Below are 15,353 nucleotides of genomic sequence, written 5' to 3' on the forward strand. Positions count from 1 at the left end.
TATTATTCTTGACAATTTATATTTGTACTTGGATGGGTGTGTGTGTGCGTGTGTGTAAACACTTTCTGATTAAGTAGAAAAAATAAATAAATAAAAATGTTTAGTCATAGAATATACATTTAGAAAAGTGAATAAGAATGTATCAATGTGTTTGTCTCTTTCTCTCTCTCTCGTATAAAATATGAGTTTGAGTCTGTCAAGTTCACATGTGATGCCAAATTGATTCACTAGCTTTTTCTTTCTTTCATTTCATTTCATTTATATTTCTGGTTAACATTTTTTCTTTTCCGTTCGATTTGGTTAGAATATACCTTTTTTTTCTTAGTTGAACATGTGTGAATGAATATAACACATTAACGGAATTGCTACGTTTGTAAAATTAATATAAAGAAAGAAAGACCCTTAGAGAAATGTGAAAGAATAGAAAAAAAGGAAGAATTTTTTCTTTTTTTCCGAAAGCCATATCATTTAGAGTTTGTTTCTATATTTTTTTCTATATATGTGTGTGTGTGTGTACACAGTAAATCACATAAATTGTACCAACTGTCAAATCTTAGTTCTTTTTTAAGGTTTCATTTCAGATTGTTTTTATTTTGTTTATTTTCATTCGAATTATTAGTTATTTTCTTCTTCATTGTTTTTCGGATTGCGTGTCAAATTTTATTCCATATTTATTCTTTCACATTATTCTTTACCACTTTTATTACAATTGAAAAATGTATTTTTTTCTATCTCTTTCATTTTTGATATATTTTTTTTCTACCCGCAATGTTTTGTTCAGGTAATTCATAGTGAAAATTTATTTGTAATAACCAACAAAACAAAAAAAACATTATTTCCTGCCTCGGAAATCAAATCAAATTATTAAGAAAAAAATAATAATAACTAACGGAAAGACCAACAACAACAACAACAACAACGACGATTTGAACAAGCATGATCACGATAAATAAACATTTAGCCAAACAAAAAAAAAAACATAACATCTTTCGAAAAGTTAATTGTTTTCAAGATCATTTTTTTCAAATATCTAACACTATAGTTTTTCTTTTGGTTTATTTTGGTTTGTTTGTTGATCAAAAATTATTTGGAAAACAAAAATTAATTAAAATGACCTCGAACAAAATCAACAACAAAAGAAGAAGAAGAAAAAAAATGGATTCAATAATTCAAATAGTATCCGGTTGATTGAAGAAAATTTACTATTCATCTCATGTAATTGATGAAATATTTAATAATTTAATCAATCATAAAAGAAATGACCGAAAAGATATTAACATTTTTTGTCTTCATTTTTTTTTTGAATTAAGAATGAATATCATAAACTATACTGCTACTACTATTACAACTAATAGTAATACTTTAACTAATCAATGGTTTAAGAATAAAATGATTTTATTTGATTTGAATTGCCGAATAACAAAATAATATAGATTTAAGAATCAGAGTTGTCGGATGGATCATGATGTGATTAGTTGATAGCTTTGTTGATATTTTTTTCCCCATATACTTTATGGTGTGTATGTTTGTTTGTTTGTTTGTTTTGTGGATAGTTTGATTATTATATGAAAAGGGAGGAGGGCAACAATTTCTAATATAAAAGCTCGAAACTAAATCATAATTGGATTGAATTTATTATTTTTGTTGATTTTCGACAAATTTTTTCAAGTTTCTTTATTTTTTTGTAACATCAATAAATGAACAAATAAATTTTCACAAATGTTTTTTCAAATGATGTCGTTAAAACGGATAGATATTTTGCCAATTATTTGTTTAATAATCGGATTATATTTAATATTCATTGTTGTAGAAGCTGGTATTTAGTATTTGATTTGATTTATTATTGATTAATAATCAACTTAATTTTGATGTGTATTTTGAATATATGTTTTAAATAAAATTCTGTTAGGTGATGAATGTTGTAAAACGGGACAAATATTCAGTGGCCGTAATGAATGTCATATGATACCGAATATTAATAATGTTGGTGTGGATCGAATACATTGTCTACTTCAAACAACATATTGTTGTTTAGAATCAACAGAACAAAATTTTTGTCATCAAATTGGTTTAAATTTTATAAAAAATCGTTTTATACAGGATTATCTGAAAGGCATCGTCCATCAACAAAATGATGGTCAAACAATAAAGATTTATACCGATGAATTTTGGTCATTATTACAATCACTTTATCAATGTCATATGATTGATAAAAATCATTCAGATGAAGCATTCTGTTGTGTTGGTTGTGTGCTTGGTTTTGCTTCAGCTATACAACGTATTTCCGAATGGAATCCCACACAAGTTGTACATAAAATGATTCATATAAATATTGAAGAATGGTGTTCAAACATGAATGATAATAATGTTGATATGAATAATATTGGCAATCTAACCAGAAATTTTTCCAATCAAACATCTAAACAAAAAACCTATAATAATGCAGCATCAGAAACCTGTTGTCAAGAAACGGTAAAAGCAATTAATTCCAGTATACGTTGGTGTCATCTTCGTCCAGCACCATGTGCTCATCGCTGTCATGAATCAAATGATGGTAGTAATAATCATATAAAATGTTCATGTTGGGAAGGATATCATCTGGATGATGATCAAAAAAGTTGTATTGATAATGATGAATGTCAAGAATCAACACATGGCTGTAATATTGCATATGAAATGTGTTCAAATACTGAAGGTGGTTATCAATGTTTACCAAAAATGACTGATGGTCTTGTACAGCCCGATATAATTGGTAATCATGATGAATGTTCATATGGTTTCTATTTCAACTATAGTTATAATCAATGTAAAGGTTTGTATGATTTATTTCAAATTTTAAAAACTTAAGGGAGAGTAATAAAGAGAGAAATTTTCCATAAATTTTTATCAATTTTATTACGATAATCCATTTTACATAGATATTGATGAATGTGCACAAGGAACACATGATTGTAATCATCGTTATCAGGTTTGTATGAACATACCTGGATCATGGAAATGTATCCAAGTAGGACTTGAATGTCCAAAAGGATTTCGACGTTTAGGTGCAAGTACTGATTTTGATACTGGCTGTCGTGATATTGATGAATGTCGTGAAGGAATAAATAATTGTGATTATCTAAATGAAAATTGTGAAAATAATATTGGTTCATTTAGTTGTGAAGAAAAACCAAATATAACTTTACGTATGATTTCGACACATAATACATCATCAGTATTTTTGGCGCCCATTTCAGAATTATTAATAAAAAATAAAACTGAAGAATATTCACCAGCGTCACTATGTCCTAAAGGTTATCATTACATACGATTCAGTGCTTCTTGCGAAGATATTGATGAATGTCGTATTGGACAACATAATTGTGATCTTTCTTGGAATATCTGTGTGAATCTTCCCGGATCATATAAATGTAGGCCTAATATTGTTAAACAAACATCAAATATTATTGCAGATTTTGATGACAATGATAATGGAACTGATTCTAATGTTAATTATTATGAATTTAACAATGATACAAATTATTTGAATCAAAATGAACGAAAAAAAATCAATAATTATTCATTAGCAAATATGCCTGTTGTTTGTATGGAAGGATATTCACGAAATCCAATATTGAATATTTGCGATGATATTGATGAATGTCGACGAACACTTGGTCCATGTCCAAGTAATGCATTCTGTCATAATACACTCGGAAGTTATGATTGCCATTGCAAGGTATAAATTTTTTTAATGAAATTTTTCATTAAAATTTTATTGAATATTTTTTAAAATCAATTAGGCTGGATTCATTAAGAATCAACAAACAAATAAATGTGATGATATTGATGAATGTGAACAAAAATTAAGTCATTGTCCATCGACAATGCGCTGTGTCAATACGATTGGCTCATTCGAATGTATTCATCAACAACAAACATCAACAAGGAGAAACAATTTCCGTAAACATCAACAATGTCTTGATAGACAAATATTCGATCCGAATCAAAATAAATGTGTAATGAATGAAAAAGAAAAGGAAACATCTGATTCTACTAGTGAAAATTTGCGATCAATCTCTAGATTTACAAAACCAAAAATTCCTGATCAAATGGCCAACAACGTTGAAGTCGATCTGAATAAACTTTTTAGTAGTGACAAGAAAATTCAAAATTCAAATGTTGATCAACACGTTACAAAGCCAAACATACAACAGCTAGATAGATGCAAATTCGGTGAACGTATGATCAAAGGTGAATGTAAAGCTGTGGTTTGTGGACAAGGTTTTTTCTACAATGAAACCGAAAAACGTTGCCAAGACATGAATGAATGTCTTGAATATTCCCCTTGTAAAATAGATGAAAAATGTACCAATACTATAGGTAGTTATCGTTGTAGCCGTAAATGTAATTCAGGTTATCGTATGAGTTTAAATGGTCATTCCTGTGAAGATATTGATGAATGTGCCGAACGATCATATTCATGTCCATCAAATAGAATTTGTAAAAATCGTCTTGGTAGTTATTCTTGTGAATGTCAGAATGGCTTTGTTTCAACACGTGATGGTACATGTCAAGACATTGATGAATGTGAACAAGGTGATGAACTATTATGTGAATATCCTGAAACACAACGTTGTATAAATACAATTGGATCGTATCACTGTGAATGTCGTGAAGGTTATCGTCAAGTTTCAGATGATAAATCAATTATATCACCATCATCATTGATAATAACTAACATGGATGATGAACATAATAATATGAATTATAATAATATCAAATGTATCGATGTTGATGAATGTCAAAATCGAACATTGAATAAATGTCATCATCTTTGCCAAAATTATATTGGATCATATAAATGTTCATGTATTTCGGGATATAAACTTGATAATGATGGCTTTAGTTGTATTGATGAAGATGAATGCAAAATGTTTAAAACATCATTAAATCATGTTGATGAATATGATGATCATATGAATGATAATGATGATTTTAATGATATTATAGACATAGAGGAACAATCATCATTATGTTATTATAAATGTGTTAATGTGCCCGGTTCATTTCGTTGTATTTGTCCACCCGGTTATGAATCATTGAGAGAAGGTAGTATTTGTCGTGATATTGATGAATGTGAACAACAAGATGAAGTTTGTAATGATAATGAATTTTGTTTGAATATTCGTGGCAGTTATCGTTGCATAACAATTACCTGTCCTGATGGATATTTTTTTGAAATGAAAAATAAAAAGTAAGTTTTTTTTGATGAATATGAATAATTTAATTTTCGTTATAACATTTTATTGCATTAAAGATGTTTACGTCATCAAGATGGTGTTATGGGATTTCGTGATCTATCGAAACCTATTTCCTATTCATTCAATTATCTATCGATAATATCGAATATACGAATACCTAAATCATTGGAATATTTTGATCTGGTTTCATTGGGCGGTAAAGTGTTTGCCATACCGGGTGTTAAATATAGTTTAACTCTAAATTCGGCACGACCATCTCGTAATGGTGTACGACCAGCTAGACGTGAAGATTTTATTTTACGAAGGCCACGTTCTGATCAAATTATTGTTGCATTGATTGAACCATTACAAGGACCACAAGATGTTGATTTGGAATTAACAATAAGTCTTTATCCTGATGATAAATTTAGTGGTATGAGTAAAGCTCTAATTTATATTATTGTATCGGAATATTCATTTTAATTCATGATGAATATCATCTTTTTTTTCAATATTTTTAAATTTGTTCATCTTTTATCATTAATAATAAATAATTAAATAAAAATTCATCATCATCATCATTGTTATTATTCTTGTCGTTAATTATTTTCATTATCAGTTACTTATTAAATAAAAAAAAAATACCGTACACAGCGACATCTGATTGTTAAGATTCGTAATGATGGCAAAAAAAATTTGCAATAAAATCCTACAAAAAATATTATCGTTTTTTTTTGTGGTTTAAAAAAACCCAAAATAATGACCTAAATATCATTTTTTTTTGGACACATGGCTAAATTTCGAAATACATAAAATTGAACACTAATCCAATGTTTTTCGAAAACATAAAGAAAAATCGTACAGAATCTAGAAAATAACACCAATTAATCAATTTGATTGAAAATTCTTTTTTTCCTTTTACAATATTTGACATATTTCTAATTCAAAGTTTTAATATAACTAATTGGATAGCAACGAATTGTTTGACCAATAATATCTTTGACAATATCCCATTGAAATTTCAAATAAAAAACAGTGTGAAAATGTTACGTCATGAGCTGACGCCATTACCAAAATTCGAATGAAAAAAAAACGCTAATCATAAATCCGTGGACAACAACCAATCAAAATTAATTGTACCGGATATTATTCGATTTTTTTGCGTAGGTAATTTGATTGAAAAATAAAAGGAAATAACAACAAAAAAAAACAAGAAAAATTCATTCGATTCAATGAAAAAATGTCAGAAAAAAATGAAAAACATAACGCAAAAAGCAACAGCATTGCGCTTGATCATCATCACATTATTGTATAATAAAATGGAGCATGACAAAAAAAATGTATGGCTGTCAAAATGATTCTATAATTGTCATTTATAACAAAAAACGCAGAAAATTTTTATCATCATTTGAAATTCGTTTCATATTCCAATACACAGAAAACCCATTCTTCCACCCACACACATAGCGAAACATAGTAATGATACATACTATGTATTTTTCAACAACAAAAAAAAATGTAGCGGTTCGTTGGAACAACCGGTCCAAACAAAACAAAAATAATTGAGCCAAAACAAAAAGAAAAAAACTATTGTATTTTTGTTGTTGTTTTTTGTTTTTATTTTATTCATATAAAACCATAGTTATAAAAAATTTTTGCCCCAACCATAAACACCCCCACTCTATGTGTTATTAGTAGTGGAACACTAAATTCTCTTTTGTAATTTTTTTTTTGACTTTGTTAGTATTTGTGTGCGTAAATTATTCAAGGATCCTAAACGATCTCTTCACTATTGAAAGAGATGTATAGATCAATTGTGTGTGTGTGTGTTTGAATGCCAATGTATTTCAACGAGGCAAGAGAATATTGAATGAACAAATTATTTGTGTGTGTTTGTGTGGTGTTTATGTGGTATTTTTACGATGAAATACGAAGACGAAAAAAAATCATGTATTCATTTGACATCATCATGTTTGTTCATCATCAATATATATAATGATTGTGTCGTCGGTTGTTCTCGTTTTCTATTTAATATGAATACATTCAAATGAAATCGAAATTAATTTTATAATTTTTGTATGTTTGTTCTGTTCTTGCTATTTAAAATGTCATTTTAAAACAATGTGTGCCTGAAAAAAAACAATAAATGACAATAATGAAAATCTGAAACGGAAAAACAAAATAAATTTTGTTGGTTGATTATGAAAATTTTTTAGATTATAAATTGTCAGTTTTCATAATTTGACATTATTTCGATTGAATTTTTGGTTATTGCAATTTGTCGTTTTGTTTCATTTTTTTCTCGTTATGATCATTTGCTTTTTTCAATGAGATTTTTATCCAATTGTTAATTGAATTTAATTCTTGACAAATGAATGAAATTGATTTTAAAAAAAAATCTTATTAAATGAACAGAATTTCAATAATAAATTCTGAAATTCTATCGGCAATCAATCAATTTCCGGTATGTATATGATTTTTAACTTTTTTTGTAATGTAAATATGATGATGAATATAAACTGACAAAAACAGGAAAAAAATAATTATTGATTTTTTGATGATTAATGATTAGCAATCAATCAATTTATTACTAGCTACTTGAATTCTCCTTTCTCTCTCTCTCCCGCTCTCCCTCACTTGATTCATTTTAAAACGATTGAAAACAATAATAAATCAATAAAAAAAATTCCTTCGTTTCTTGTTCAAATTATCACAAACAATTGTGCAAATTAACAATTGTGTGACAAAAATAAAAAAACTTATTCAACAACTTGTCATTGTTATACACCGAAACGTGTTCAAATTGAAAAAAATCGATAAATTTAAATTTGATAAACAACCAGCTTAAGTAATCTATGATCATCATCATCATTATTATTTAAGAAATAGTAATAAAACTATTTGCCTTGAACTGTGCACCTACATTAAAAATAGCCACTAAATCATAGGTATTATTTTAAATTTTAAATTTTTTTTTCCCCAAAACAAAATAAAAATTCATTTCAAGGTATCCAATGATTCAATGAAATTTAAAATGCAAGCTCCATTCATCAAATTTAATTATTGCATCGATAAATGATGATGTGAAAAAAACGGGTTTAGGTGTGTGTGTGTGTATGTGAATGTAATGATGCGTAAATGTTTAATTCGATTGTAATTAAGATGTAATGTGCAAAAAATAACTGTAAAAAAACCAAGATTTTTTTGTGATTATTTGAAAAAACATAAATATTGATTTATCGATAGATTTTCTTTTATTAGAAGGAAAAAAAACCATCAAGATAATATCTGAATAATATGTTGTCTGTGCTTTTCAAACAAAATTCATTTGAATCATATGGAAAATTTGAAATTTATTTGAATGACTTAAGATTATAGAAATTGAATAAAGCTTCATCAATCATTATATGTTATTGCATGTTTGTGTGCTCTATTGAAATTGTTTTTTCGTTGTTTTTTTTGCACTTTCATCTTAACCGAATACAGAATCGTATTGTCATTAATCGATTTGAAGAGTGGCCAAAAAAAAAAGAAAAAGCTATTTAATCAATTATTAACAGATGATATAAACCATCGACAATGTTCAAACAAATTCCTTTCTTCATTCTAGATGATGTTCATTAAGTATTTTCAGAATATCTCATCCATCTCTAATCATCATTATTTATTTATAAATATTTCTTAACCCCTTTTGTAGTTTTATCAATTTAATTATACGTTTTTAAAAAATTGAATTGAATTTTCACATGTTTTAAATTTTTTTCTTTATTTTCTTTATATTTATTGTAAAAGGAAATGAACATGATTATTGGCAAATAATAAGAATTTTTTCCTCAAGCAAAATTTTCTTGTAATAACATTATTATATATTGTTTAAATCATTATTCCTCATGAAAAGAAAAACATAAATTAAAATTAATTGTCAATCATGTCTTCATCAATTCTTTATGGTTTTCGTAAAACAAGCGATTCATATACGGTGAATAAAGTAACATCATCTTCACCATCATCGAAAACATCATCAAATTCTAAAGTGATGATATCGGATATGGAAAATAATGATTATGATGACAATAATCAAATGAAACATCGATCATCAATGATGATGATTAAAACAATTGATGTTGAACCATCATCGATAAGACATCCAAACATTCATCATCATCATTTGCATGTAAAACAATCGAATATTGATGATGATCTTAACAATAAACGACAATTATTATCATCATCAATGTCAACCACTTATGCATCATCTACATCAAATTATTCATCATCATCACCATTATCATCGTCGTCATCGGATTCATCATCATCTACTTGTGAAGATTTTTCCAATCGTCAAGATGATAGTGACCGTGATGATATTGAAAATCAAACAATGAATAATAATAATAATAATAATAATAATTTGAATAAACAATATCAAACCAAGTTTACGGTTCCACAAGAAAAACCAAAACAATCGCCTGATGAAATCATTGGCGATAAAATTATTGAAAAAATCCTTCATGATAACCATAATAATAAATCAGTTATGAGAAAAGAAAAGCTATCATCATCATCATCTCCCAAATCAGCATCGATTGGTTTAACAATATCATCGTCAAAAAATAATTCAGCCTTCGAACCGGACGATGATATTGAGCAATTGAAAAATAATCAATCCAATATCAAACAGAATCGTTTGAAAAATCCTATCCATATTGGAGCATTATCATCATCATCAAAGACTCCATTTTCACAACCAAAAACAGATAATTGTTTTGTTAGCCTTTATGTTAACAATAAACGTTGTTTAGTCATGTATAATCGAGAATATTTGGCTTTTGAACCTGAACTAATGTCGAAAAAATTGGATAACCAAACATCGACAACATTAGGCAATAATAATGGTATGTTTAAAAAAAATCAATTGAATTTATTTGTTTGTTTGTGAAATAATTTGAATTTAATTTATCAAAATCATCAAAATGGTTATGAAGTTTATAATTAATTATTATGAAACAATAATATTTGATTCGGTTAGATGAACAATAACAACAACAAACTATAGAGAAAAGAAATTTTTAATTTATGATGACTTTTTTATCCAAAAAAAAAAAAAAGATCTTGTGACATAATCGATAAGATACATAGAAAACAAAAGTACAAACGAAAAAAAAAATGTTTCTTTGTTGTTGTTTTCTACTTGTTTCACGATCGATGACAAAAATAAAAAAAAAGTAAATCAACCATGTTTATGTCAAATTATAAATTGTGCACCTAAAATTGGATTCAAAATGAACAAAAAAAAACAATATATATTCATTGCCATACTAAATAAATAAATTAACTAACTATATATACTTATTATATAATAATGAATGTATCAAAATGAAAAAAAAATAAACTAATATTTCATGATGATGGCCTCGACATTCACCAGCATCTGACATTTTTTTTTTCTTCTACTTATTGTTTGTTAGTGTGTGATTGACAGATATTCAATCAATTCAAATAAATAAACAAACAAACACACACCTAAAATATCATTCTTAGATATTTTTTTTAAGTATTTGACCTTGATGTATATCTATCATTTGAATTGTCATACGATCGATAGTCTATCGATCTATTCATTCATTTATTCAATTGAAATTAGTTGGTTGGTTAGAGAACAAAAGAAAACGAAAAACAAAAAATTCATAAATCAATTGTGTTTTTCAACAAAAAAAAATGTCAATGGTCTATTTGTATTATGAGAATGAGTTGTTTGGTTCTGTTTTTCAATTTTAATGAAAAAAAATAGGAAGAATGAATTGACCGAAAATTATCAAATTTCTTTTTTTTTCAAATTTTGAATTTTTTCTTCTTCAAAATTGTTGTTCATTATATCGTTTGATGATGATGTTCCAATTTTTTTTGCCTATCTCACATACTGTCATACAATGGTTCAGTTATCGCGGAAGAATTTTACTATTCTATTCTATAAAGTTCGTTGATCAGAAAAAATATGTTTCTCTAACTGATTAAATTAAAGTTCAAGGAATGATGACTGTCAAAAATGAATGAATGAATAAAAGATGATGATTTGGATAAAAAAAATAATTTTTCAAATCCATTTGATTTCAATTTAACAAGTTTATTTGTTTTTTGGATATTTTTATGTCTGTCTGTCTGTCTGTTTGTTTCAATCCAAAGATCAACTTTTAATCAGATTCATTTTTTTCAATTTTTCAATTTTTTTAGTATTTCTTTCGACAAATACATTATTTATTATTCGTTTTTGATGATATATTATGAAAATGAAAATGGCTGTCCTCGCTCTAGATTTATTTATTTATATGTTGACAATTTATATAGCACTATGAATTGGATTTTTGTTGAAGAAGCAAAGAAAAATCTTTTTTAAAAATGACACGATAAACACACGTGTTCGTATTTAAAAACTCGATACAATTTGGTTCGATTAATTAATAAAATCGCTAAACATATGTATTTATATTCATTTCGAAATCTAGTCTATCATCTAGAATGAATCATTCAAATAGTTTATCAGATCAGAAAAGCAACAACAAAAAAACAAACAAAGAATCTTGTCCTTTTGAATCGCAAAAAACTTAATGAAATTCAACAAAAAACAACAAAATTGTAAAGAATGCTTTGGATCAACAAAAAAGAAAGAAAAAATTCCTTGAGAGAATGTTATTGAAAAAAAAGCCCCAAAAAAAAAAGCTTAAAGCGAATTTTATTTGAGTCTACGAATCGTGCTAAAATATATATTTAATGGATGTTATATGTGATTATATAATAATAATGGTGATTATAATTTTAAATTGTAATGAAAGAAAGGCCAATTACGTTTTTTCTATCATTGAGTTATTTTTTTTGTCGAAACATAAAAATCTGTTTTCTTTAAAACATTGAACGAAAAAAAAACAAACAAACAAAAATGAGAAACATAAAATCAATAAATGAAGAAAAAAAATTCAGTTAACAAATATTAATACATTGATGCCATTGAGATGATGCTAACTAACTGTTGATGTTTCAGGAACAACAAAATTCATTGAAAGTTTTTTTTGAAATAAAAATAATTATTATTTGTCCATGTTCCATCTAAAGATTTGTTTGACCGTGAGTTTGAGCTTGTAATTTGATGTTGTTTTTTTGATTTACGTTCCATAGGAAAATAATAATTAATATTATTAATAGTAGTAGTGATAAAAAAAATTCAAGGTAAATTGAATGTATTTGAAAACAAAACATTGTTATTTTGACCATTTTGATGTTACGTAATGAATGAATGAATGATGATGATCCATCTAATAGCATGAAAAGAGGTTATAATTGATTGTAGACAGAACAAAAAAAGATTCCTCTTGCCGATTTCGAATATCTTATTTACTATTTACTATTGTCTTTTCTCTATTTATTCTTCATTCAAATTATCAAATGATAATTGAAGATAATTTTATCCTTTGTAAAAAATTCAATGTGAATTAATTGTATAATATAATTTTTCTTTCTCTTGTTATATATTTCATTTGAATATCACATAACTTTTTATTTCCGATTACATAACAATAATTTATAGATAATTCAATTGATTATTCATAATTTGTAACAGAGGAACAATGAATAAAAGTTTGTGTGCGTTTTTCTGCATGTACAAAGGAAATCAATGTCGAGTTTAAAATTGTGAAAAAATTCTTTCTTTGGAAGGATTGTCTTTTTTTTTGAATTTTATTTTGATGAGAAATAAAAAAATTCAGGGACAACAACTTTGGACAGATTTTTATTTGATGGAAAAAAATTTCATGGATAATTCTAATTATTATTCAATGATTCAATTTTCAAATTAAAATATTAAAATTGCATCCTTTTTCTTTCGCTTCAATATTTTTTTGTTTTGTTTTTGATCAAAGAACGTGTGACCATAAAATTGTCCGATATGATGGCCGTTTGGATATGTTCATGTCCTATACGTTATCGTCGAAATAGCCATCGTCAATCATCAATACAATTATGTAGTTGTATTGAAAATGAACTTAAATTACAAAAACAATCATCATCAACATCGACAGGAATATTGCCATCATCAATGGTAACAGGAAATCATCATTCAATGATAAATCCTTCTAAAAAACAGCCTCCATTTATGGTACGTGTATATTATGCTGTTTATGATTTACCGTCACGCAATAAAAATGGTGGATTCCGTTTAGAGCTATTGACACTTAGTTCGCATGATGATGATCAACATCGTCCATTATCATCAAATACAAATGATAATGATGATGATGATGATATCGCTGTTCATCATGAAACAAGATTATTGACAGAAATTGCCTATTCAATTCGTTCAACATTAGAAAGTAAGTGATAAATATTTTCATAATGAGTTTATTAATAAGAATTTTTATCTTAATCTAATAATTAAAGCATTTGATCGACCAAAACGTTTATTATTGTTTATCAATCCATTTGGTGGAAATAAAAAAGGAATAGAAATATTTGATAATAAAGTTAAACCAATTTTGGATATATCACGTATCAATTCAAATGTTATAATAACTGAACATGCTGATCAGGCTAAAGATATTTTATTAAATGAAATAACTGATTTGAATGAATATGATGGTATTATCTGTATCGGTGGTGATGGTATGTTTGGCGAAGTATTAAATGGTGTTCTTATTCGTACACAAATAGAAAATCAGATCAATTATGAGAATATTGATGCAATGTTAAAAAAACCTACACTTAAATTGGGAATTATACCAGCTGGTTCGACTGATGCCGTTGTTTATGCAACATGTGGCCACAAAGATCCTATTCATTCAATTATATCAATTGTTTTGGGTCGTACAATCAGTATTGATGTTGGTGCTGTTCATAATCGTGATGAAGAACAATTAATTCGTTATACGGCTTCATTTATGGGATATGGATTTTTTGGTGATACTATTCAAGAATCTGAACGAATCCGTTGGATGGGACCAAAACGTTATGATTGGGCTGGCGTGAAAAAATTCTTTAAACATCGTCTTTATAGTGGTGAAATAAAAATCTGTTTAGAACCGAATGATGGTTCACCAAAAGATTATAATCCATGTGGTATTAAGTAAGTGTATAATATTAATAATGATGAATTTCATTGATTACGTTATTTTGTTGTTAAATTTAGCTGTTCAACATGTCAACAAGCTGGAATTAAATCTAGAGCAACGTTAAGTGCTGATGATTCACCCGGTATGTATATTTATTTGAATAAAATTTCAGATGAATGAATAAAACTTTCTCATATTACAAATTAGCTTGTATATCGATACGTGGACGATTTTTAGCAATCAATTCGGCTATAGTATCAGGTCGTTGTCATATGAGCAAATATGGTATGTCACCAATGGCACACGTTGGAAATGGATGTGCCGATTTGATACTTGTATCTAAATGTTCAAGATTTCAATATCTAAAATATTTGTTCAGTGTAGCCTTTCATACTAAAAGTCCTGTAAGTATTAATAAGTTTTTTTAATAATGAAAATCTAATTATAACTAATTATTTTTGTTTTTTTATTTATAGTTTGAATTTAATTTCATAGATTCATATCGTGTTCGAGAATTTGAATTTAATCCAATTGTTGAACCAACACATAAACGAAAAGGATATATGTTTGAAAAATCTGTTGATTGTGATTTTTTCGATACATTCGAAGATGAATATGGTAATGAATCCAATATTAATAATGATATGGATGTTAATCGTGTTACAAAAAAATCATCCAAAATTCAACGACAAAAACAATCGAATAATAAAAAACGTTGTGTATTAAGTTCAAGCGTATGGAATTGTGATGGAGAAATTGTTAATGATCCTGCTATACATGTAAAGATTCATTGTCAATTGATTGAACTATATGCACCGGGATTCGATGTTGGCCGATTATTGGCCAATGGTAATATTCGACAGTAATACTTTATGGTTTTTTGCCATGGAAACAAAAAACAAAACAAAACAAATTCGATCAATCGGCAAATGAACAAATTTTTGTACACACAAATACAAATATAATTTCAATTTATTTATTCCAAAATATTAATAAAATTATTTATTTTGTTTCAATTATAATCAATTATAATCGA

The 15,353-nt window shown here is 26.9% G+C and overlaps 2 protein-coding genes across 2 annotated transcripts; both read left to right on the plus strand.

The window, feature by feature from the left end:
* The first annotated feature begins 1,629 nt into the window (after positions 1–1,629).
* On the plus strand, positions 1,630–5,753 carry LOC113789798 (uncharacterized). Its single transcript, XM_027339380.2, has 5 exons — positions 1,630–1,816; positions 1,910–2,812; positions 2,919–3,718; positions 3,783–5,236; positions 5,300–5,753. Exons 1-5 carry the CDS (start codon positions 1,720–1,722, stop codon positions 5,703–5,705), a joined length of 3,660 nt encoding a protein of 1,219 aa, XP_027195181.2. The 5' UTR covers positions 1,630–1,719; the 3' UTR covers positions 5,706–5,753.
* Positions 5,754–7,464: 1,711 nt separating this feature from the next.
* Positions 7,465–15,333, plus strand: Cerk (Ceramide kinase). Its single transcript, XM_027339408.2, has 7 exons — positions 7,465–7,686; positions 9,015–10,117; positions 13,133–13,582; positions 13,650–14,331; positions 14,395–14,459; positions 14,525–14,721; positions 14,794–15,333. Exons 2-7 carry the CDS (start codon positions 9,151–9,153, stop codon positions 15,181–15,183), a joined length of 2,751 nt encoding a protein of 916 aa, XP_027195209.2. The 5' UTR covers positions 7,465–7,686; positions 9,015–9,150; the 3' UTR covers positions 15,184–15,333.
* Positions 15,334–15,353: the final 20 nt, after the last annotated feature.

The sequence above is a fragment of the Dermatophagoides pteronyssinus genome, unplaced genomic scaffold, assembly GCF_027571235.1.
Source record: "Dermatophagoides pteronyssinus isolate colony J.1.1.1.1 unplaced genomic scaffold, Derpt_VIB-CSIC_2022.12 sq0005, whole genome shotgun sequence".
NCBI lineage: Eukaryota > Metazoa > Arthropoda > Arachnida > Sarcoptiformes > Pyroglyphidae > Dermatophagoides > Dermatophagoides pteronyssinus.